Source organism: Rhynchophorus ferrugineus, unplaced genomic scaffold (assembly GCF_030347505.1).
Source record: "Rhynchophorus ferrugineus isolate W39M unplaced genomic scaffold, kcgeb_rfMv2 rfM3, whole genome shotgun sequence".
Classification (NCBI taxonomy): Eukaryota; Metazoa; Arthropoda; class Insecta; order Coleoptera; family Curculionidae; genus Rhynchophorus; species Rhynchophorus ferrugineus.
In genome coordinates, this window is record NW_027472582.1 from 56086174 (window position 1) to 56113202 (window position 27029).

General features: G+C 31.2%; 1 protein-coding gene across 1 annotated transcript; it reads right to left on the bottom strand.

Moving 5' to 3' along the window:
- On the bottom strand, positions 1-26209 carry LOC143194222 (inter-alpha-trypsin inhibitor heavy chain H4-like). Its single transcript, XM_076400834.1, is given in 21 exon segments — positions 1-307; positions 380-545; positions 613-723; positions 3398-3421; positions 3517-3528; positions 3586-3606; positions 6782-6808; positions 6864-6902; positions 7958-7978; positions 8033-8071; positions 9597-9718; positions 13692-13875; positions 13934-14219; positions 16121-16348; positions 16411-16580; positions 16637-16742; positions 18332-18595; positions 20672-20875; positions 20937-21176; positions 21397-21537; positions 26075-26209. Coding segments are annotated over 20 exon segments (2433 nt in total). The 5' UTR covers positions 21529-21537; positions 26075-26209; the 3' UTR covers positions 1-270.
- Positions 26210-27029: the final 820 nt, after the last annotated feature.

The following is a 27029-nucleotide window of genomic DNA, read 5'->3' on the forward strand; positions in this document are numbered from 1 at the left end:
TGTACATATTATAAATAGTAGAGTTGTATATTTTATTATTTTAAGTAGTATAAATTCAACTCTTAACACTAGAGTTCCTATCCTCAGAGGTACGTTACCTTATATTTAAATAATATGAATCACAAATATAACTTTAATATTTAGAATTATATAGCTTATGTAATAAATACTTCAACAAATATGTTATTTATATCATAGCAAAAACAATACAAAATTTCAGAATTCTTATATTATTTTTCATTTAAGTAGAACTTAACCAAGCATATAACTTTACTGCGTGGCAGATGAACAGCAAACACCTGCATAACTGAAAATAAAAATGCATATTTATATTTTGGACTCGTGTTAAATCGTACCATAATGTTCAATAAAAATGTACCTTTTTTGTTCGCAAAAATATTTCTTATACGTCTCTAAGTCTGTTAAATTGCCATGAACATTTGGGCACTCATGGAGTAATGTACAATGACCAGTAGAATTGTTCACAGAATTGGAACATTCCTGACCCTCTCCCAATGTTTTATTCAATCCTAATATATAATACTCTAAAATAAAAAATATACATACATAAATAAATAATTTTCAAAAAGAAGAATGTAAATTAAAACTTACTTCCATTTATAGAAAGAGTCTCGTTATTATTGAGGACGCTCTGAATCCATGACGGGGTTTCTGAAGTTGATGGTATAGAGGAAGTTGTACGAAATGATAAAAGACCGAAATCTAGTGAATAGATAATAAGTTTCAGATATTTTCTTTAATTAATTAAGAGCCGCAATTTTAGTATTATTATATAGGTTAGTGCAAGCGGAAACATAATATCTACAAATTACAAAGGACTAAGAACTGTCAAAAAATGTAATCTAACTAAAATATTCTCTATTGCCAAATATTACTACAATATCTATTCAACAAAGTACGTCCATGACTATCTATAACTTTCTCCATTTCTCTAGCAATATAGGCGATACCGTGTTTTTTTTCCAACAATATGTTAAAGTTAGTAGACACTTGCAGTAACAGTTTCATTAAGTTCTACTGATTCCCCCTCAGTGTATATGTGGATGACTCTCCATGGATGATCAACTCTTAAGCATCTTAAAAGTTCTTTGATAGTTTTAGTTGGTTGGAGTTAGAGTCTTCCAGGCCGTTGTTCAATCGTTGAAATCAAACCCAATAGTTGGGAAATGATGTGGCAGCATCACCATAAATTTATAAAAATATTTGATGTGGTTCAGCAGAAAATCTCATCAAATCAAACAAAAAAATTTCGAAAAAGTATTCAAAAAGTATTCAAATTAAAGTTTCAAACATCGAAAAAGCAACTCGAAAATATCAATGATATATTATTTCATAAAAATAAACATGTGTGTTATGCTTTTGAAAGGTCAATGTTGTCAATGTCAATGTGAAAGGCCTAACGGTTAATTGAAAAGTCTCCGGCCAGACACATAGATGGCGCTAATAGAATTAAATTCATATGTTTTTTAGTTAGCCCTAACCCTCAAAAGATGCGTATATAAATTTTACAGTTGTCAGATCATTAATTTATGAATTATAGCATTTTGGGTGAAGCAACTTTTGTTATTGTGAAAAAAATGGATAAAAAGGAATTTCGCGTGTTCATAAAATATTGCTTTTTGCAGGGAAAAAATACAGTTGAAGTAAAAACTTGGCTTGATGCTGAGTTTCCGGGCACTGCCCAAGGAAAATCAACCATCAACGATTGGTATGCTAAGTTAATAAGTTAGTAACCTGAAAATGATTCTGAATGACCGTAAATTCAAATTGAATGAAATAGCAGACACTCTAAAAATATATTTGATATTGTACATTTGAACGTGTACATCATATAATTCACGAATATTTGGGTATAAGAAAGCTCTGTGCAAAGTGGGTGCCACGCGAGCTTATTTTTGGCCAAAAACAACGACCAGTTGGTGATTCGGAAGAGTGTTTGAAGATGATCAACCGTAATAAACCCGAGTTTTTGCATCGATATGTGACAGCGGATGAAACCTTGCTGCATCATTTCACTCTGAAGTCCAATCGACAGTCATCCGAGTGGACTGCACACGATGAACCCGCTTCAAAGCTTGGTAAAACGAAACAGTCGGCTGGCAAGATTATGGCGTCTGTATTTTGGGATTCGTATGGAATAATTTTCATTGACTACCTCGAAAAAGGAAGGACCATCAACAGCGACTATTACATAGTTTTATTGGATCGTTTGAAGATCGAAAAACAGCCGCATTTGAAGAAAAAGAAAGTGCTGATTCACCAAGACAATGCACCGTGTCACAAATCAGTGAAAACTATGGCAAAAATCCATGAATTGGGCTTCGAATTGCTTCCTCATCCACAGTATTTTCCATATCTGGCCCCCAGTGACTATTTTCTGTTCTAAGATCTCAAAAGAATGCTCGCTGGGAAGACATTTTCGTCGAATAAAGAGGTGATTGCCGAAACTGAGGCCTATTTTGAAGCAAAGGACAAATCGTATTACAGAAATGGTATCGAAAATTTGAGGGTCGCTATAATCAGTGTCTCACCCTTATAGGAAATTGAATTAAGAAAAATAATTTTGCCAAAAAATGTGTTTCACAATGGTAGGCCGGAGACTTTTCAATTGAAATGTTACGTTAGGGTTAGCTAAACCATAAATTATTTTATAGGCAGCTCTTCTTCTCAGTGTGTACTCCTCTCTATTCGTAATATTCCTCTGACCATCAAGGCACATACTGATAAAATGCATCCAATACTGTCAGATGAGCACCTTATTTTCTGCATTATCGAAATGCCAACAATTTGTTCGTTCCCGTGCATATTCTATTTGTTTTCCTTTGCGTCAATTATTTTAACTTTCCGGAAACTTATTTCTGGACCAACCGCCTATTGATGCATTTTTAATATATCGTGTTTTATGCTAATATTCGATTATGTGCAAACTTTATAAACAATGTGCGTAGACTCTAAAAAGCCCGTAAAGCCAAAAAATTACATAATCGTTCAGAATAATACGATTTACACATAGTATCCTATACGAATTCCAAGAATGAAAAAATATTTCTAAAGCCCTCCGTTCTGAAACCTCTCACAAAGCCTAATCTAAAGCCGTTCACTTATTACCAGGTAACAATAAAGAACTTTGTGAAAAATAACTTGGAAACAGGAATGTTATATAGCTCGACTAATACGGCCCTGGCAACGGACTTTTAATGAATGAAATAAATCTGAGTAAAATGAATTAGAAATCGATCTGAATAAAATGATATCCATAGTATTATATATTCTATAAATTATGATGAATAAATAATTTAATTTTCAATAACCCATACTTTTGAACATACGTATATGATTTTTAATTTGTCACAAAAATCGATATCAAAATATTTACCTGTTTCATCAAAATCAAATGACTCTGAAAAAATAAAATAAAATTTTAATTGTTATAAGATTCCATAAAAATTAAACAATATTTTATATCAAAAATTAAATAAACGGTCGAGTATTTACCGGGCACAGCTTCTGAAAAGAATTAGAAATTATGAAAATCATTTTAAAAAAAGATACTACAACATTTACCTATCAAGTCTCTGGAACGGGCTGAAAATAAAAAATACTCATCAATAAATAACATCAATAATATTCAATATAAATAGAATTATTGATCAAATATAATTAAGATACGCTTATTTAGTAGTATGTCACCGTCTACCTTCTCCTTCTCTATGAATTCCTGCAGCCATTCCACGCTCTCCCTATTTTTAAAGTATCTGTTTGATGGAACAGAATAACTACAGCAAATAATAGACACAAAGGGTACAAGAATTAGAAGCTAAAGCTATCCAACAATAAAAATATTGGCACAAATATAAAAATACACATTTTTTAACTGGTACAGTATATATTAATTAAAGAATTTTCCATTATTTTCTACAGACTTTTCCCGTCTTTGATGCAATAACTATGATTTGGCAGCTATCCATTTTCGTCGACCTATACCACCTTTCCCACTTTGCACATGCGGGCTATGCTCCATCGGTCTGCATAAGAAGGATTTATGTCTGATGAGTAAGCTAAATACAGCAGACTTTCCCATTAAAGCTGCAATAGTGCATCTGCCGTTCTTACAAAGTGTTGTCGAGCATTTTCGTGTTATGGTGAGTACAGACTTGAACGAAGCGAATGTTGGCATAGATTCGGCGAAAATCGCTCCGTTCGCGGGTGGCGGTTTCCATCGTCATGCATCAAATTAATGTAATTATGGCCGCTAACATACTAAAGAAAGACTAAAGAAAGTTATAATAAAGAAGAAAATACGAATGATATTGAAATTCAACTCGTTTAAAGATTATGGTAAGAATATGTCATAAAACTCCTATGTTTATACGACTTTATTATTCTATATTTATATTCCTGCAGAGATTTGAAATATTTACAATTCTGTAATGATTACAAAATACTCCAAAATCACCAGAAGATATATTTAGCCCCAAGAGGGAAGAATGTATACGTGGAGTCATCAGGCAATTCATCCATCAATGATAGAGACAAGAATTATAAAAACAGGTATGAATTTGTATTTACTGTATAGTGTATGATTATATTCTAGAAATTTTATTACTGTTTTGAAGGTGAAATATGTGTTAACTATGTTTAAATTATTTCAGACACAACGGCTAAGTAGTATGAAAAAATAAAAGCTGACGAGTACAAGATAATTTGGACGGAACAGCCACAGTCCTTATAACAGGATCTTATGCTAGTATATTTTGAAATTATAAAGTAAAAAATAAACTTGCTAACAAGCACATTTGAAACATATCTTGGAAGAGATGAAGGGGTAACACCTTGACTTTTTAGGTAGAAAATATGGTAATCTCAAAAACCTCTTTGACTAAATGCCTTTATAACTAGAACAGATGGGAAAGAAGCTAAAAAGCAGTTGTTGAGTGCAATGACGTTAATAAGTGTTACTTTTATATATTGACGTGATATATTTTAAAATGGTAACACTTTTCTATAAAATAAATAAAATTAGTAGTAATACGACACTATTGTATTGTTCCAAACTTTTTTGGATTTATATTTATAATACTTACACAATTTTCAAATATGTTCCGACAATAATGAAGAATAACGTTGCAACAACCCTTGGCAAATTTAATGTGCTATGTTGTAAATAATTATTTTATATAAAAATATTATTGAACATCATTTCCTTCACTACTTGTGAAATGGTTTTTCCCTATTATTTAGCAAGTTTTGCACTACGAAGGATTACGAATAAAGGAATACGTATAAAGAATACAAATAATTTTTTATAAAAGTAATACCCTTCATATCAATGAAAAATAAGACACGCCTTATTAATATTTTGCTTATAAGATATTGCCTTATTTTATGACCCGTTTAATTATATTGATAATTGCCATTTACAAAATAGAATTCTACTAAATTAAATATTATGTCAGATTTCATTTCACAAGACACTTGCCAGGAAAATATACGTATTTAAATGTTTTATCTTTTTAAACATTTTATGTAACTATATATGTATTATTATTAATTAGTAATAAATACTAAACACATATTTATCATTCACAAACATTTTAGTAACAATTAAATTACAAAAATTCATTGAACATGAAACATTTGAACTAAGCAAAGTGAATGCGCTACAATCGATTTTCAAACCTATTCGCCGAATTCAGTTCCGCTTATGCCTATTTAGAATTTTCTGCGTAAATTCGCCTCGAGTACCCATGTCTGTACCCGCTATTAGAAGAGAACTTTGCGTCTTAGTCACTGTTGCTGTTTTTTATTTTAAATTGGTTTTTCAACATCAATCATTTAAACGAAAGATTATTATTCAAATTTGAAAGAAAGACAAACGAGACCGTCACAGGGTAGTATATTGGGACCTATCCTTTACCTTTAGGTAAAACTACAAAGAAGGAGCAATAAAATTGCCAAAGTCAGTAAAATTAACAGTTGAGCCCAGCAATGGAGAATCAATTTTAATTAAATTAAATCTGCTCAAGTAAATTTTACATATAAGAGAAATCAACACATCCTTATTAGAACAGATAATATCCAAGTATCATATGCTACCACAACAATTTATTTAGGAATGATACTGGAAGAGAAGCTGCTCTGGAAAAATCATATAAAGAAGAATAAAGAATTAAATTTATTAAAATCATATTAAAAATATTAAACTGGAAGAAATTAGTCTCTGTCAACATACAGTAAAGAACTGCTGTATGTAGAAATTCTTAATTCTTGTGTGGACATATGACATCAGCAATCTGGATATATTTTGGCGGTTTCAAAACAAAGTACTGTGGAATGCTGTTAATGCCTCATGGTACTTAAAATAGTGATCTTCATAAAGATTTGGAAATGATACATTAACCAGACCATTAAAAACTTGCAGAGAAAATCGTTGAAGTAGTCCGGTTTCTCGACGGTGCGGATCAGATATGAAGACTCAAGATGACTAAACCTTTTAACGTACAATTGCCGCTGCTATTTTTGTAACAAAAAATATTTGAAAATTATCGAAAAATTGTTTTAAAATGTCAACAAATAGTCGCCATTTTTCGACAAAAAATCAACCGTAATTATTTATATAACGTTCAGTATTAATACATTCAGCGAGCTATCACGCTCGTATTCCTTTTACCAGGATTTAAAGATATATACATTTGATAAAGCATCTAAAAATTCTAAAACTCCTTTTTGAACGTATTCAAGGCATTTTAGAAATACTTACTTCTGTCAAAGATATTGTAAGATCTACCTGGAATGGAAATATACATTAATATTATTGCAATAACTATATTTTTATTTATTACCTGCTGACAATGGCTCGAAATAATCTTCTTGCCGGCCACCTTAACAGGGAAGGAAAAAATAACAAGTAAATACATTGCGTACTACTGATTAAAATATTGCATGGTTCTTATAAGAGTCTATTCTGTTTATTAGTTATTTTATAATATAACTTTTAACCCGTTAAAATTAATAAGGGCAACATTACTACTTCTTCTAATTAAACAAGAAAAGTAATACTCTAAGAGCTATCAACGTTTTTGAGAGAGAATTTCAGGTAAGCTTATCATTTGACATATCATCTCTCATCTTCTCAGCACCCGGCCCATCTGGGTGGCGGAAGAGGTTGCGTTTACCATTGCGCATCGTACCTGTACAGGTACTTTTTGATATTTTCGGTTTATTAAAAAAATATCCATATATATTGCAAAAATATATCAATTTTTTTTCCTCCGATATACAAATAAATCAATATTTTTTCAAACATGTCAAAATCGATATACAGATATTTTTTAAAATATCGATAATTTTCTGGGTGGCAGACACCCCTACGGATATGGTGATCATCTGATTAATAATATATAACTCTTTCGACATATCTATTTTAGTTTCCAGACTTAATCAGTGATCTTTATTATTTAACAACAGAACTATTGTCTGGAAAATTAATTTTATGTATTTTGGTACTTAATTAATATCATATAAAAATTACAACCATACTGAAATAATTTGAAAATGTTTTTCTATAAATCAAACGTAGCATTTGGCAAATTATAAATAATCATAAATCCCATCAAAAGTCATTCAAAAATATATTCATTCTTAATTAATTTAAAAATTAAGTCTTTTTACCTGTACAGATACGAGGCGCACTGGTGAACAGAACCCCTGTCGCCAACCATATGGGCTGGGTGCTGACCGAAAGAGTGAATGATATCAAATGTCAAAAGATTAGCTTACCCGAAATTCTTGTTCATTTTATGTTGCTAGCTCCCCTACTATAATGGTTATCGAAAAAAAAATTTGGGAGGTCTACGTTTAGTCCATGTTACCATTCATTAAAGAATAAAATATTAATAATGACAAGTACAACGAACAAGAGGAAAAATATAGTTACCAAAGGGATCCAAAGGCGGAACTAGAAATAATTATGCATTAATGTTGTTGCAATTACTATATTTTCATTTATTACCTGTTGACACTGGCACTTGTAAATATTGTGGCCCAAAATCTTAATAACGGAAAAAAGTTCTAAATAAGCACATTAAACACTATTGAATAAAAATACAGCATATTTCTTATAAGAGCTTGTTCAATTTTTACTTAATTTTATTGACTTATGTAATTTTTTAATACTTATTTTGATTAAATTTTATACAATTTCATATTTCCTTTCTGTTTTCTTTTTGTTATTCAAAGTATTAACCATTTAGTTTTGTACAATTTGTCCATATCTTAGGCAATTCATGAACGCCATTTAAAAAAAAACAGTTTATAAAAAAAAAGATTCATGGAGCGATTTCTTTAACTTCTTCAAAATCGGCGGAATGCAACTCTACAATGGATTACAGTGGATTTTGCTGTATGAGACGGCACGTTATCATACTGTAAAATAATCTTATATGTCTTGATATGAGCGTATTTTTTGAGAGGGTTTTTTGATCAATGCACTGTTTAAGTTTATTATTTGTTGTCGGTGGCGTTCAGTTTTAATTCTTCAGTACTACATATTTTCCGGTTTTAATACTCAGTCTCAGCAGACACAGAGCATAGTTTTACAATTAAAACGATTTGATCTTGCAGAAGATGGGACGACATCGCCAGGTGATAACCATGATTTTTCAATTAGTATTTTCTAAAAAAATCTTTATTTCATTGCCCATTATTATTGGATGGAAAAAACTTCCTTTCATAGCTTTGAAGCGCAGCATTTCACTGACGATTGTTCTATTTTCTAATTGCCTTTCATTCAATTAATCTGACAACGATCTTTCCATCATTTGTATCTTTCCCATCACTTGTGCATCACACATTGCAACTAGAATCACATTCAACTTTTCTGACAATTGTTTTTGAGTTTGTTTTGTATCAGGACATTAATTCATTTAAACGTTGAAATCACCATATTTGAATTATCGAACTCACATTTCACATATTGTTATATTTAGAGGATGCTGATCATATGGCTCCGACAGAAAACGATGATTTTCAGTGACTTTTTTCTTGTGATAAATCAGGAAAAGTAATTTGCGCCGCTGTACACGTTTTCCGCCACAAAACCCAACATTTTCAAAAATCAGTAAGTAACGGAACGTAACTTGTGTACTTTTGAAACATGGGTTGTTTATGGCATAAACAAAATGCATTGTTTCAACAGTATATCCCGGAGGTAAAATATTTTATGATTATTCTAATGTTATAAACATAATACATTTCATTAGTATCCTTATAAAATTTCAGAACGTTGCAATAAAAATACACTTCATGTAAAGTATCGCCTCAAATCCTGATAATCAACGGTATTATGATAACATGATCTTGATTGATCTTTTTCAGCGAAAAGAATAGCTAAATTGCAGAACTCAATGATCCCCTTACGGAAATTTCAATTCTGTTATGGTAACGGTTTTATTGTATCCAAATTATTTCAAAATATTTAGTAATAAAATTACATAAATGTTACGAATAAAATAAAAATTAAACTTAAAAACAACATCAATATGCAATATTTCTATATAGTATAAGAATATCCTTACTCAAAGGTGGGCTCGTACGTGATGAACTCGATGCATCCTCTAGTTCCAGTGTGGAAGTTACGTTCGGTTTCACAACAACCAGTGATGTAATGTCCGTAACAAATGAATATTTCAGTGCTATTCTGAAAAAAAAACAGGTTAACAATAAAAAAAACCGCATTCTTAAGTTTTATTTTCAATAAAAACTAATATTTTTTGAAACTACAATAACGTGTCAGTGCTAAAATCGTACATCAGTATTGTTATAAGTAGATTAATATATTGGTGATTAATATCACAAGGTGACACTTCGAGCATTTTCCTAAGATTATAAATATTATAATTAGAATAAAGAAAATTGTTTTCTTTTTAAAATTCTTAAAAGAAACATATATATATATATATATATATATATATATATATATATATATATATATATATATATATATATATATATATATATATATATACAATTAGTATTGCTTAATTTAAAAAATCTGCTGTCGAAGCCCATCAAACACTTTCAAAAGTTTATGCTGATTCTACTCCATCTTGTAACAATTGTCAGTTTTGATTTCAAAATAGCGAAAGTGGTTGAAAATTGAGACGGAAAATTTTCGAATGACGGAAGGATTTTCTACGGCGTATTCTGACTGCACCTGAAAAGTGGATAAAACATGATATACTTTAAGGCAAAAGTAATGGGTTAGTCTAAGTTAGTCAATATTCATTTCGAGTTTTTCTGGTAAAATCTGGGAAAGTATATTTGAAAAAGGAAGGCTTCGAGTGTCACGAGCCACTAAAATCGAATTAAAATTTTATAGCAGATTTTACCAACGCCAACTGAACAAAAATAGCGAATAACATACGCAAAGTTATCCTCCTGCATGATAACGGTCAGTCATACGTTCCTAGAGCTGTGAAAAGTACATCTTTTCAACCTAAATGGGAGGTTGAACCACACCCAGTGCACTTACCAGATACAGCGCCATTTGATTGCTGATTTTTCAGATTGATGGAGCATAAATTTGCCGGCATACGATTATCAAATGCCTATGAAATTAGAATATGTATGACTAAAATATATTCGCAACCAAATATGAAGGAATCTTCTATATGAAGGCATTGTTAAAGGTCTAAAATTCTTCTGTAAAATATCCTACCAATAAGTAAATTCCAATATAATGACATACGGTCAAATGAAGCAAACAGGAATAACCGTCAGATCGACGATAGAAAGTATGTAAACAAATATTTTAGGATCCACTTTCATTGAACTTGGGCCATCGTTTTTGTTGTGCGTGAATATTGACGCGTAATTTTTTAAAATTAAAATCTGACATTGCTGTTCCACAAAATGCTGGCAGAGGAATTTTAAATCGGGAAAGGTATCCCTACATTTTATATTTAAAATGAAAAGTGAGTGAGTTAAAATATTATTATAAGTTTAAGATATTAAGATTTCGTGTTACTGTCGGTTATTCCCGTATTGTTCGAATTATTAAAAGGTTAATTATAACCATGTATAGTTACATTTTACAATTCTTGTAGAGTGCGCATATTAATGTGTCCGCGTTATCGGAAGGTATATACAGCTGTGAAACCAAAATCCCACGTATACGAAAATGTAAGTCTAATAGTGAGTACAGATTTGAACGAAGCGAACCCTCGGGGTCTGCGTGTGACCATGCGCGAAAATTCGGCATGGATTTGCCAAATATCTCTCCATTCCCGGTGATCGAAATCAATTTGAAAATTGTTTGATGGTTTTCAGAATTTTGTTCGGAGGCGTGTATTCTTTTGTTTATAACTATACTTTTCACAATGGCTTGCCAAAATAGAATGTCTTGTGAATCATTTTTCGACGGTACGTGTAGTGTTCTTTTCCTAAAAAGCAATGTTTACTGCTAAAATAATATGTACCGTCTAAGCGTTTTTAAAAGAGTTACAAATTATTATATGCATGGCTGGTAACATAATAAACCAAGTTATGATAAGGAAGAAAATATGTATGATACTGAAATTCAACTCGTTTGAAGATTATGGTAAGAATATGTCATAAAACTCATATGTTTATGCGATTTTAATATTTTATTTATAGATTCCTGAAAAAATTTCACACATTTACAATTCTGTAAGGATTATAGAATAATTCAAAATCGCTAGAAAATATATTCAATCGCAAGAGAAAAGAATGTATATGTGGAAATTTCACTACGATGTAGACATAATAAAACCTTTAGTTAAGAATATTACCTTTATTTGGTGCCACAACAGGTATAAAAAGATCCGTCAATGATAGAGACAAGAATTATATAAACAAGTTTGTATTTACTTCATTGTGTACTATTATATTCTAGAAATTTTATTACCAGTTGTAAAATATTTTTGCCATATTATTTAACAAATGTTGTACTATAGAGAGCATCATAGAGAGTATAAAAGTAATTCCCTCTAATAAGATATAGGAAAAAGAACTCATATTTTTATGACACATTTTTTTTAAGTACCATTTGAAAAATAGAAATCAAAGTTAAATATTATTTCAGATTTCATAACAAGGTTCCTGCAAGTAAAATATAAATGTTTTAAATTTTCCTGTTTTTTTTTGAGGTTTTTATATTGTGGGTCGCTACTGCTACTGGCCGGCAGCCGTTATTGGGCACGAAAACCCGGCGAAATAACAGATAGTGAAACTAAATATTGATTCGCGAACCTGTGTTAACATACGACTGGATACACTCATATGGGGACAAAAGTTATGACTGCAGCCACAGATGAGATCGTTTCAGCCTGGAAAAGGGGGAGGATGGCGGTGCCGCGGTGCTAAGCTCCCGGCATATAGACCAGCTCGCGAACAAGCGCATATTCATAAGAGCTTGAGCTGAGTTGTTGTTTGTAGAATGATTGAGATACGAAGTGCTTGATTCCTAAAGTGTCAGTGTCCCTATGAATTTAATTATTTCTGACAAATCATGGAGCGTTTCCGATTCTCCTGAGGAGCTTATTTTGGAAAACTTGAAGCCGTTTGGTGTAGAAATTAAGCATTTAATGGAGATGGGAAGTCTGCTAGAAGTGCAGATCAGAGAAGATAGCCTTTGCTATCTGCGAACCTTTCTGGATTGCTTCTGGGATTTGGGAATGCCAACCGAACTGTCGGTCGAAGTGGAGACCTAGGTACGTGACGTTATCCAGCCATGAAATTGTTGCGGTGTCGAAGCTTTAAACTTGGTAAACTTAAAATGACTTTATTTACACCGAAACTTAAACTAAAAAGAATAGACGGGTATAACGATAAGTAATGACAAACTTCACACTCTCAAACTGACACCAACTATTCACTCCTCCAAGACTGTTTGATTACTATTCGGGACTTGTAAAGATTGTGAGTGAATCTTGTATTTAATTATACCAAACACACAAATACATTAGAGGCCTAAACTAATTTCTACAGTTGTGTCTAGTTTATTTTATTAATACGGAACCCCAATAAAAATAAATGTATAACACAATGTAAACAGGACAAAGGACTTAAACCTTTTATAGCTGCTCAAATTCGACTCTGTTTTTCGACTGTTGTTATTTTAAAAATACTTTGCGCTCTTGAAGTTAATCAACAAGGCCAAACGTTTTTATCGGCTAAAATTTTTGAATGTCATTTCTAACTACAAGAGCGCGCGAAATTCAAATTGCATACTGCTACACATATTAAAGCTGTGAAGTTTCAGTTCTGAAAATAATCTTATTTATGATGTTTTTGCTATAATGTTCAGTGGTGTAGTAATTTAAATTAATCAATACTTTGTTGCATTAAATGGATTTTAAAAAGCTTTGTGACTATTATCCCTTGAAATATTTTCCATATATTTTAATATACAGGCATATATTCCTTTATTTAAAATTATATATCAAATATATTTCTGATCTGATGTTGAAAATATTGACAAAACAAGTTTCATAAACCTAACATAATTGTAAATAATCATCTTTACTATATTAGAGTTTACTTTATTTACTCTATATGAGAGATTTGATAAACTCAATAAACCGTGATCGACTTTCGATCATTAGTCACAATTATTGTTCAAATGTAGTAGAACTACACTCTATACTCACGACAAAGCTTTGGCAGTAATAGATTCTTTATCCCTTGCCACTTGTCTTTGTTCTAAAAGCTGTCTAACGGTCAAATAAGCCCATAACCTTTCCAGAGAACCAGCGGATTGATACATTCTTGGTCGTAAGGCTATAGGCCCTCCACCACCAAATGCTTCGACAATTGTCAGCACAAAACCGTCCTCTAATAGTATCAAATTTAAGTCAAAATAAAACGCAATGATTTCTTACTTAAAACATACCCGTAATTCCAGCCGTACACAATTCACCCCCTTTGAATAAAATTGGGAATTGTGTCCTGGTAACATTTTTCACTTTATTTACATATTTAAAGATAACGTCCGTCAATAATGGCGAGGAAATCTCCTGATAGAAATTACGTAACTGTAAACTAGCATCCGTTGCTTCATAAATATGTCTGCTAAATCCTTGGTTCTTCAATGAAATTTTTTGTAAAAATTCTTTATCAGCACCTGATCCAAACGACAAGGCATATATCGGTACTTTATGTTCATTTTGTTGAGTTATCTACAAAATAAATTAATATAAATTTGACTCAATAGTTTTCAATTGTTTAGTTATTAACACGCAATGTTTTTCTTTTATAGTAGTTACTAGCAACTTGGTGAAAAAGTATAGCTAATTTTAGTTTCCATGCCGATATTACGGAAAGAACAAAAAAGTTTTGTAGATGATTGCTACTTTTGCTCGATGAATTTCGTCGGAATAAAAGCAAAAACATAGCACAGTATATCTATCCTGACGTATCATCAGTGTTAAAGCCAGTTTCACGTATTGATAGTGACCCATTGCGAATTTATCTAGGTTCAAGTGTAAAAAATGGCTTAACAACTGCGTCATTACTGGCGATCAATGAATCCGATTTAGTTATAGAAGTAAGAGAATTTTGTAAGAGTTGAATTCGTAAAGCAAATTAAGTAATTCGATTCGCGATTTGACACAAATTTTACAAAATATTTAACTGAAACTGAAACTCGAATGTCTCTCAAAATACATTTTCTGCTTTCACATCTAGATTTTTTCCCACAAAGCTTGGACGACATGAGTGATGAGCAACGAAAAGAGCCACCCAAGATGTAGCGAAAATCGAAAAGCGATATTAAGGATATTGACAAAAGCATGATGTGCGATTACTATCCTCATGCGTAAAACAGATCCCAGATAGTATAAAAGACTCAGTTCAACCTCTGTTCATAACTAATTTATTTTCTTTAATTCAATAAACGGTCGTTAATGGTCAAAAATAGTAAAATAATGAATTAAATTCAATATTTCGAAAACTAAAACCAATTTGAAAACAATCTCCTGATTTGGATTTAGTTCTCTAATTTACCTCATAAACAGCTTTTGATTACTTCGTCAAAAACCGTGTATACTTGTTTAATAAGTATCTTATCAATTATGGAAAAGTATTTATGAAAATTATGTAATTGAGATTTCAAAGTCATGGCGAAGTAACAAACCGGGAGTAGCTATTACATTAATTCGGGTACCTTATGCAAGATGATAAAAACATTTGTCTGAGATGTGAGCAGGTATTCTCCAAGGAGATGTCAGCTGTCCATTACTTTTTAACAAAGCAGTGTTGGAAAAATATTTGAAAGAAGAGATATACTGATAAATATGTTTTATAGATTTTATAGATAACTGCGACTTTTCTGAACGCTTATTTTGATACTTATTCTGTATGGCTCTAAGAATAGGGAACTGTTATCGGGCTGACATATATGCTGCATAAGGCAAAAGCTGCGCGTTTCTATTTGAAGGTGTACCAGAATCTCAGAGTACAATGGTATGGTGTAGGTGTTTGTCTAGTGAATGTTAAACGAATTTCTCTAGATAGATGAAAAATGATCATCTTCTAAAAGCATATTCTAAAACATGGACGGACATATTACACCAACAATTTAGCTTGGAAAATATTCAAATGTTCAAGTCTAAAGGTAACAACGAATACAGAGAAACCTCGAAATGATGTTATTGTGTCGTTATAGCGAAGGTGAGGTTAATAAAATATTTTCGTTTAATCAAACATCCCCAACTTCCTTATGTAAACTGATATATATCTGGACCACATATACTGCTGAGCTCCGAGCAACTTGAAGTTGAATTCAACCCAAAAGACATCCAATTTCTCCCAGCTCAGCCCAGATTACCGACATCATTGCGCTCGCTTCACTCGTCCGTTGCCTAATTCATGAAAATGTATTGTGCCTTAGGTTAGAAATAAGGCAAAACTCCCTGATCTCTTAACTTTTTAAAACTGATACTAGGAAGACAGATTCGCACATCACCTACCTTTAACTCCATAAATGTAAATAATTCATTTTTACATCTAAATCGAAATAATTTTGTTGTTAGCTCAATAATATTATTAAAAGTATAAAAATAGTTTTTAAAAATCTTACTTTAAAAGTGATCTCTTCTGTTGTTCCGTAAGTGGCTTGACCATCTGTTAGGAATACAATGATTGGATGATTTCCCTTGGAATTAAAGAACTTATTAACAATTTCCAGAGCTACTTTTAAACCTCGTTCAATATCAGTACCACCATCAGCCACCAATTTTTGTACTACCCGTTTGGCTTTCTTAACATTTTCACGTGATACCGGAAAAGAATTAGGAAGAACTGTTAACTAAAAAAGAGCGATTAATATAGTTAGATACTTATTGTGAATTATATGTATTTTTTAACTACTTTTTTTCTTGCTGAATAATATGGAGCGCGATCTTGATATTCGATGTTGACTTGCTCGATATTCCATACACTAACCACAGAATTGAAATCAATAATACTGAATGTATCTTCCTCCCTTAATTCATCCAAGATACTTTTCATTGCTTCTTTAAGTTGTTGCATGTTTCTTCCTAGAAATGATAGTGTCAAGATCAACGGAGGTAAGGCATAAAACAACAAATATTACCATACATGCTACCACTTGTATCTAACACAAACAGTATTTATTTATTTAAAGGGGTTAGATCTTTTGGAGCAAAAAAATGAACGAAATAACCACCATCCACAAGAACCTAAAATTATTTAAACATTATACACGTTAAGATATTTAATTTAAATAATACGTTCAGAAATATGATTGTTTCTTAAAATCGGGAAGTTGAATCGAGTTCATTCGAAATCCTTTCAATATCTCAGACAAATGTCCAACCACAAAAGGATGAAAAAATTTAAGATTATCCAAAGTTCGAAATTACTATTAATGTATTTTCATCGATATACTTAAAAAAAAGGTTTGTTTCTTGCTTTTATAGTTTAATATTTTTTACTGGATTTTATGGTTTACAATTACAATCAGCACATTCCTAGCAAATTCTAGAATAAACTTCAAAAAACAACCATAAGTTGAAAATCATGTAGCAGTTTAAAACAATTTTGTAATTTTCAATTTATTTCAGAGAGCGTTTGATCGATTTCCTGTGGAGACACGGCCTGGACTGGGCGTCTGCCGATTGGCAACACTACCGGGGGAGTAGTGTCATTGAAAGGAAATTCTTTGTAGTTAGAAAGTCCTCGGTAGCTGTAAGCTTTTTCATCATTTTATGAGTGAACAGATTCCACCATTCTAATAGGCTAGCCAAGCCATGCTATGTCAATCTAAACAAGTGATAATCAAAAGGCGATACGACTGATCGTTGAATTACTGAACATTTATATGTAACAAGATGACTTTGTATCTATACTCACTATATCTGGTCTTATTTTTAAAGAACCTCTCAATTTTAGTTCTAGTTTTCATCAAAGCTACAACAAGTTATAGAAAAGTCCTATAATTTTGAATGGAAAGCAATGAAACAGCAGTGTTGAAACATTTCTCTCTTTTTGCAAATAAACTTCGGCAAACAATTTACCAACTCATAATAACTGTCCTTAAAGGTTTGCAATTCACGCCATTATTTGTCATTGATATCAAAATAACCACTTTTAAATTATTGAAACTAAAATTGAAATTGAGTATATGACGGTGCATCACCACAATAACGTTTTAAAACTGTTTAAGATTGAATAAGGTTAAGGAAGGAATAAGGTTCTAAAAGTCAGCAGGACATTTCTTAAAATCAAAATTTCAAAGTAACGAATGTCTAAAAGGTAATTTTGAGGTTTTTAAGTCCATGATTAACTAAACAACTCAAAAATACTAAATGTAAAACTGTTATCTTATGTAGAAAGTTATCAGAACCATTACATTTAATAGTTAGGTTTGATTGGCCAACAGATTAAAAATTATAATACTTAAAATAGAAAGAAAATATATGTATATTTAATTTAAAAAATACTAACATATATATCATGCTATAATTATTAAACACAAAACAATTCATATACGTTTTCATATTAAATATGTTCAAGATAATTGCTACAATCGCAGCTTTGGGCTTAGTCGACTGTGATTAGAAATGCTATTAAAATAAACTTTTTCTCTATAAAGAAGTAAACATGAAAAAATGTGATATCGAAAAATGTGATAACATTGATATTGCATGGGTAACTAAAGTTCCCTATTGTCAATAATTGTATCTTGATTGAAAATTATATTATATGTAATATAACTTTACTATGCGGCGGTTAATTCTATATAGCTTCTGAAAAATTCAAAACATACCTCTCCACCCAGTGGATCTCTAGCTACATCATATTGTATGATGAACTGTCCACTCATTCTATCATCTTCTTTACCACCCAGAATGCCAATCAGTAATTTCTGTTTTACTACGTCTGGTTTAAAGGTGACAATGGCAGTTAAATCATTGACCACCTGAATATCTGCTTCAGGATCTGCGTTTTCGTCGTTCTTAGTTAACTCATTTCCTGATCGTAGTGATGGTACTTTCACGAAACTCAGAGGTCGAGATTCTGTTATATTAACCTACAGAAAAGATGTAATTAATAAAAATTAACAATTATGTTTTCAAGATTCAATTCTTGTATAACGGAGCTAAATGCAGTTCTTTATATTGACAGTCTTAATTAAGTACACAAGTAAAAAAATATCTACAGAATATCCAAAGTAGCAATTTAACAACTCAATTTAAGATATCAAAACGTCACAAAGGTGTCGAATTTAACTTTGACTTTTAGTTTATTTTAGCCTTGATATATTGCAAATACAAAAATATCATAAACTATAAGTTATTCTAACGTTATAGTTCATTTTTCAGAATTGCTTATATCTAATATATGATAAACTACCTTAGATTATAATTACATCCATAACGATTGTTAATATGATAACGGTTATGATAGCTATATAAGTATAATAAATTATAAATGAACGCAAAACGTATAAAGATTTCCAGTCAATCCATCTGTTCTTTTCCAAGTTTTGTGTATACGAATGAAAGCTGGATATTTGTATACGACGACTAAAAACACTCTGATATAATGTAAAAATTATGTTATTTCATCAAAACAATGTACTCTGACAGAAAAATCTTACTTCAATGGCTAATAGACAATCAATCATATATGATATTCAATCAATACCCTCAACGTTTCGAATAAACATAAATTTTCGAAGATCTGCAATAGTGATAGAACCCTAACTCAGACCCACAAAGAATGAATAAATAACCTAAAAAACTGTTCACAATTTGTGGAAAATCCAAAAATAAAATACCGTATAAATTAATTTAAATCAATGGGAAATACCAATAAAAAATTCGTAGCAAATGCTGTGTATTTGTCCATCAGACAAATAAGAGGAATGGTGAATTGTAACTGATCATAAAAATTAACTGTGACAATCCAAAAACGAAAAAAATTATGTTCAAAATCATTTGGTGCCAAATCACGGCTGTACAAAGGATAACCCATCAATTCAACCTTTTGGCCAGTCAAATAGTTGTTTCATGCAAAAGTGAATTGTCCCATTCAGAACTCACCGTTTTACGTTCCTCCAATAGCACAGTTGCCGCATGTTCTGTTATTTCAAAGAAGCAGGGGATTATTTTCCTCTAAGTGATTCGCCTTCGAGGCACTTGTAAAGGTTTTGGCTTGGCTTGAAAGACCCATACAGTAGGTTGTTACCTGTCTAGATGTTATACACAGTTTTTGATGCACCACTATATTTCTTAGGCATTTGTTTGCACCAATTGACAGGAGCATCTATTTGAGCTTTTGTCAAATTATATAAACAAATTTTTTGGCAGGTAAATGTTCATGGAATATATTATTGATGATCATCTACTAATGCCTAATAAGAATGTTCAATCTCACAGTAAGACACATGACGATCTTGAAATATCATTTCACGAATTTCGTCTCTGACCGACCTGTGGCTACGATTAAATTTATTATACCAACATTTCTCAGTGACTAAGCCATAAGTCGAAGGAAGTTGATCGATGCACTTTTGATAATCCACGGCAATAGTCGTAAAAAATCATCGCTATAACATGGCTCGTGAACATTAACTCCATCATCACTGACAAAATATTCAAGTGACTGAACAACAAAAGTTGTACTCCAATGACGAAATGTTATGAAGGAGATCATGATAAAGGTCAAACTACCAATCGTAAACGTCAGATGAAACTCAAACTATAAATAACAACTCTCATAATTAATGCATGTATCCTGCATCTTGCATATCCTCCTACATGACAAAACTTGACCACCCATAAAATATTTCAAAATGATTCAATTTCAATTCAAAGGAGAACCTCTCTGATACATGCTTCCCAATTAATTAAATCGACAAAAGCATCATCATTCAATCAACATGATATGACTCACTATTACTGGAAATATAAGAAAATGTTAAAGAAAATTATGGAAAACTAATTCAACATAACAAAAAAATTATAATAATTAATTCCAGTACTGGAAGTACTGTAAACCTATTTCACTGTTAACAATGATAATCGAATAAAACAGTTATTTAAAGTTCTATAAAGCTGACTTTATCATTTAATTTAAAATTGAATATTTTTATAAAACTTACCACAACAGCCAATTTTTTAATAAGTTGCCCTGGATTAATATTTAACACCAGTTCGTATTTTTCAGTTTTTCTTACTAAAAGCTCTTCGTACTGAAGATAAAATGTTGCTTTACATTGTGGCTCTATATTAACCGATACTGTAAACCGATTGGAATCTCTGGCACTAGCTGCAACATGGGCAGCTCCAACTCCACTAGCAACGGCCTAAAATAACCGTAATGATCTTATCAATCATGATAATCATCAAAAAATTAAATATTCTTACACGGTCGTAAGTTTTTTTAGCTTCCGCCTTTTCTTGTACGAATGCTTCATATTTCTTACCATCTATTTCCATGGTAAAACTGGAAATAAAAGCTTTGTCCGGCATCACAATAGAAAAAGTCGTTTCTTGTGCATAAGTGTTCTGATTTTTTACTTTACTAGTAATGAGGGTTTTGGCATAACGGTTAGACACGTTAGTGTGAAGCAGCATTTCATAAATTTGTGGAACACCACTTTCATTCTAGCAAAATTTTTAAATAAATTTTAAAATATTTATATAAAACCCTATTTCATAATATTATATTAAGTTACATGCTCTGTATAATTTACATTTCATTATTTATCATTACCACATTATACGTAACCTAATTAAGAAATTATATTTATAATTCCACACTAATTGTAAGTAATGTGATTATATTTATTTATTCGAACTAATCTTATACAAAAACTGATCGTACCATATTAAAGAAATCTCCTGAAGCATGTGTTTGTTTCTCTGTTGCTACAACATAATCCAGTGTGGTACGAGAGGAAACACAACATATTAGTGCAAAGAACACTAAATATAAACGAAGTCCCTTAAACTCCATTTAAACACCCTGAAACAACAATAAATCGATAGTAATAACTAATATTATTTACGAAAGAGCAATAATAACTTTATAAAATGCAATGATAAATCTAATAATCATAAAACAAGTTCAGATGACCTGTAAATTGTGATTAGTTTTGTAACAAACTTAGAACATGAATCTTTCCATTAAAGGATAACACATACTGCATGCGATAGTCCCACCAACAATAGTGCTTAATTAAATAATTAATCATTTTTATAATCTTTCATTCGCTCACCATATCGATCAACGTCTCTTTATTTTTATATCAACATAAATAACGGGAATCTACATTATATATATAATATATGTATTGGCGTTTTTGCAGTAGAAATTAATATTATTATTTTTATTGTTAAGTTAACACACCCTTTGGAAGATCGAATACATTTAATTATGTTGATATTTATCATGTTCAATAATTCGTTTCACAATTTTAAACATTTATATATTTACTATGTTTAACAACTTTATGAATAATATTTAGTAATAGAATAAAAACGAAAAAGGGTAAGGTAAAAATATAAAATTTGAGTATTTCATCGTAATTGAAAAACAAAATTTAAAAACTACATTTTCATATGTCGTCAGGAGTAATAAAATAGGTACTCAACGGTTTATCATAATAAAATATTTTAAAGAAAATAATTAAACCGACTTCAAAAATAGATAAGAAACTCACTAAAATGTAAAAAAATAATTAAACTTAAACTTTTTTTTCGAAGGACAAACTATCGAATAAAAAATAATTTTAAAAATCGGTCCACTATTGACAGAAAAATCGGCGAACATACATTAAAAAACATACAGCGGAACATAGAACCTTCTCCTTTTTTGAAGTCGGTTAAAAAATTAGACTTAGAAAGGGAAGTTAAATGGAAAAACTTGTGATCAAGTTCCAGTGCGCTTCCCACCAGGAGGAGGAGGGCTGGAAGTATTACAAAAGCAAAAGAGATCTGACAAATTTATTAGAATGTAATGGCGTATATACCCTGCTATACCTACTACTATGCAAAAAAAATCAAACTGTCAATCGTCAATACGTCTCCGAGAGACACCTTCACAAGTCCAAGTGTTCCAATCCAAAAAAGCCCGCGTGTTACTCAATATTCCACGATTTGTGAGAAACGCAAACCAACTGGGAAATCAGGCATCCCGTTCAAGAAAAGCTTCAAGAAAATCATCATGGATGGTGAGGTTCTTCCTTGAGGCCGTGCAACACACAAATCAGCTGATTAACACCCTACCCTCTCATCATTCGTGGTAGGTAATTAAAATTGCTGTATTCCAATTAACTATTCCAAATGTACATTGCTTAACGAAGATAATATTTCCTAATTGAAAGTTAAATAGTCTTAAATATACTCTTTAAATCTAAATTACCTTAAACTATCGAAAATTAAAATATAGCCATATAAGTTCAATATTGAGATCACAGGATCACAGTCCAGAAAAAGAATCAGAAGCACATAAAAATATTTCTGCAAACGAAGTAAGATATGTGAAAACTGAAAATTATAAGATCTGTTCCGTTCCTCCACGGATTCCTTTGAAATAGATAAATCTGCGCCTTAATACAACCCCAAAGTGACCACGATCTAAATGTGTATGTGGTAATAATCTGGTCATAGATGTCTGTCACATGTGTTTCCATATTAAATGTAGAAATGAAACTTTTATAATATTGTTTCTTCATTATTGTTGAACAAAGATGATATGATGTACCTATGTTATATTTAACGTTTTAACGAAATTTTCTATATATTACCATTTAAAATTTTTTATTTGGCTAACGAAAAAAGTTTCATATTTATTTAAATATGTGTAAATCGCAATACTCAAATTAGGTAAAACTTTTTTAATGTGTTTTCCTGATGCTTTCGCGGGTTTTACATGTTGCAGTAGCATTCCAGACTTTGACTGGAGGAACCTTAACCCCTTGACCATTAATTGTCTATCAATGATAAACATTACCAAGAATTGTTAGTATAGCTAACAGGTCAATTGAAAAGTCCTCGGCCTACCACAGTAAAACAGATAATTTTGGCCAAATTAGTTTTTTAAATTCAACATAATTCCCCTCATGGGATACACTGACTATAGCGACCCTCCAACTTTTTGATACCATTTTTGTAGTACGATTTGTCCTTTGCTTCAAAACAGGCTTCAGTTTCGACGATCACCTCTTCATTAGACGAAAATGTCTTCCCAGCGAGCATTCTTTTGAGATCTGAGTACAGAAAATAGTCGCTGGGGGACAGATCTGGAATACAGAAAACGGTCGACGAGGAAGCAACTCGAATCATGGATTTTCAATCCAATTCATGGATTATTGCCATCATTTTCACTAACTTGTGACATGGCATTGCTTTGTCTTGCATTGTCTTGGTGAATCAGCACTTTCTTTTTCTTCAAATGCGGCCGTTTTATCGGCGATTTCGTCCTTCAAACGGTCCAATAATGTTATGTAATAGTCGCTGTTGATGGTCCTTCCTTTTTCAAGTTTTCGTAGTCAATGAAAATTATTCCTTGCGCATCCCAAAATACAGACACTATAACCTTGCCAGCCAACTGTTGCATCTTCCCATGCTTTGGAGCGGGTTCATCGTGTGCAGACCACTCGGATGACTGTCGATTGGACTTCGGACTGAAATGATGGAGCCATGTCACATTGTCACATATCGACGCAAACACTCGGTTTTATAACGCTTGATTTGAAGATAATCCACTGCTCCGAATCATCCACTCGTCGTTGTTTTTGGTCAAAAGTGAGTTCGCGCGGCACCCACTTTGCACAGAGCTTTCTCGTACCCAAATATTCGTGAATGATATGATGTACACGTTCAGTTGATATCTTTAGAGTATCTGCTATTTCATTCAGTTTCAATTTACAGTCATTCAAAATCATTTTGTGGATGTTTTTAATGTTTTCGTCGATAACAACCTCTTTTGGGCGTCCACTGCATTCAATATCTTCGGTGCCCATTTTACCACATCTAAACTTAGCATACTAATCCTTGATGGTTGATTTTCCTGGGGCAGTGTCCGAAAACTCGTTATCAAGCCAAGTTTTTTTCTTACTAAAGTAGCCAAGTTACTTTTTATCCATTTTTCTCAACAATAACAAAAGTTGCTTCAGTCAGAATGCTATAATTCACAAACTAATGATTCGACAGTTGTCAAATCCATACACGCATCTTTTGAGGATTAGGGCTAACTAAAAAACATACGGATTTAATTCTTGTAGCGCCTTCTATGTATCAGGCCGGGGACTTTTCAAATGACCTGTTATAAATCAGGTTGTCACAAACAGATATTCACGATTTAGGCTTTTTTATTATTTAACTGTTAGGAATAAATAGTTAAGAATAATAAACTCCTTCTCAGAAGCTTATTATTCAGATATTATTCCTGGAAAATTTTAAGAATTGTAAACAGTCTCAAACACGTCCTCAATTATAAAAAACTTGAAATAATCTTGAAGCCTGCATAACATAAAATAGTCTTGCAGTAACATTGACTACTTCAAATAAGTTTCAGTAAATTATATGTACTTCAAATACTTCAAATAAGTTTCAGTAAATTATATATTTTCAACAATACCAGCTACAGATATTTTCCATCACTTTTAATAAAGCAGTCAATTTTATTTGAAAACCATTATTGGAACCATTAGTCACACTTACAATTAATTTCTACTGTAACACTTATATCGTCGATATCGTCATCTGACCCCGCACGTGCATTTACAATCCAATGTGCAATGTGAATTGACTAAGACAATCCCAATTCTACAGTACATGCCTTTTTAAACATTTTCCATAACTTTGCCCTGAACCTTATTTATTATATGAGAAAATATATTATATGAAATTATATATTATATTATATGAATATTATTATATGAACAAATATAAATATATTATAGAAAATATATTATATGAGAAATCTTCCAAAATATTTATGAGATTTGTTGCTATATTTGGACATCCATTAATGGCACAAGATTTTATGAAAATATAATATTCAGGTTCTCAGAATGGGGCGGTAGTCCCACCACCTTAGGTTACACACACAGCATCTTCTAGATTCCAGTACCATTTACATTTTAGCAGTCTTGATACAAGATTCATAGTTGATCCCTTATGTTATATATTATCTTCATATTATCTGATATAAAGACCATAAGAATTTTTTGATTACTATGTTTTAATATAATACAACAGACCATTTTAAAAGAATTACCTTGCGCATACTACACTCAAGTAACATGCTTACTTTACAAAACAATTGAAAACTAAGTTTCACCCAACATATTTCCAAAAAAATAACAAACGGTTTTTAAACAATTATAGTTATTTTTATTAGTATTTAATTTAATTTCTATTATATCCTTGCAATATAACTACTTTAAATACATATTTATTATTTAGAAGAGCAATGCTTAAAATATCTATTTAACGACATTAAATAATTATTGAAGCAACATTTTTAAAACAACTAAATAAAATATTAAACTCACTGTTGGCAGTCAGGCGACGGCAAATTAATAACAAGAACCACTATACTACCGAAAATGTTTAACAATCGGCTGACAATATTCAACTGTTGCGTACTAAAGGCTGCGTATCCTACTACTTGATAGACACTTGTTCAAAATAAAGAGACTCAAAATATAACAAAAGAGGCCGTAATAAAACAGCATATTTTTTTAAAACAAATTATTTACTGAAAACAAGACAACTAGTTTTTTTAAATTATTGAAATACAAAGAACACCTGCAAATATATTATTTTCTAGACTTAACAACAAGAATTAATAGTAACAACAAAATAACTGCGTTGAAACACATGTGTTATATTAAATTATAAATCTGTTAATAATACTCTTAAGTAAACACTACCTACGTAAATTAAACTATAAACAATCGACAAGCTGCAATATTGGAATAAAAGGATGACTATAAATTACAGGAATCTATACTTAACTAAAGCAGCAACAACTAGAATATAAGTAAAATGAAAGTGAAAGAACGTAATAAAAAATGATGAAATCAATAATTCAGATTACAAGGGCATTAATATATTAGTTTATAATCTATTAAAGGACCGATTTATACAAATATCATAACAATTAATAATAAGTTAGATAAACTTTTACATAGAAACATAATTAGATAACGCAATTGTGAATTACACGAGAAAGATTGCTCACATTTCTAAATTTGTTAGGATATTCTGGCTCATTGGAACTGGAAAAGTGATGCAGAAGTTTATACGAAATCACTAAAATGAATAATTCATATTAAAAGGACATCAGTGAATTAATTAATCAACTAAATGACTTATTCAATAATCAATCACACGACTGATTGATTTAAATATCATAACAATGATTTAGAGAAAGAAATTTTTAAGATTAAGCTCGGTCCCTTGTTTCTAAATTTGCTGAATGTTCTAACTCATCCACCATTATAA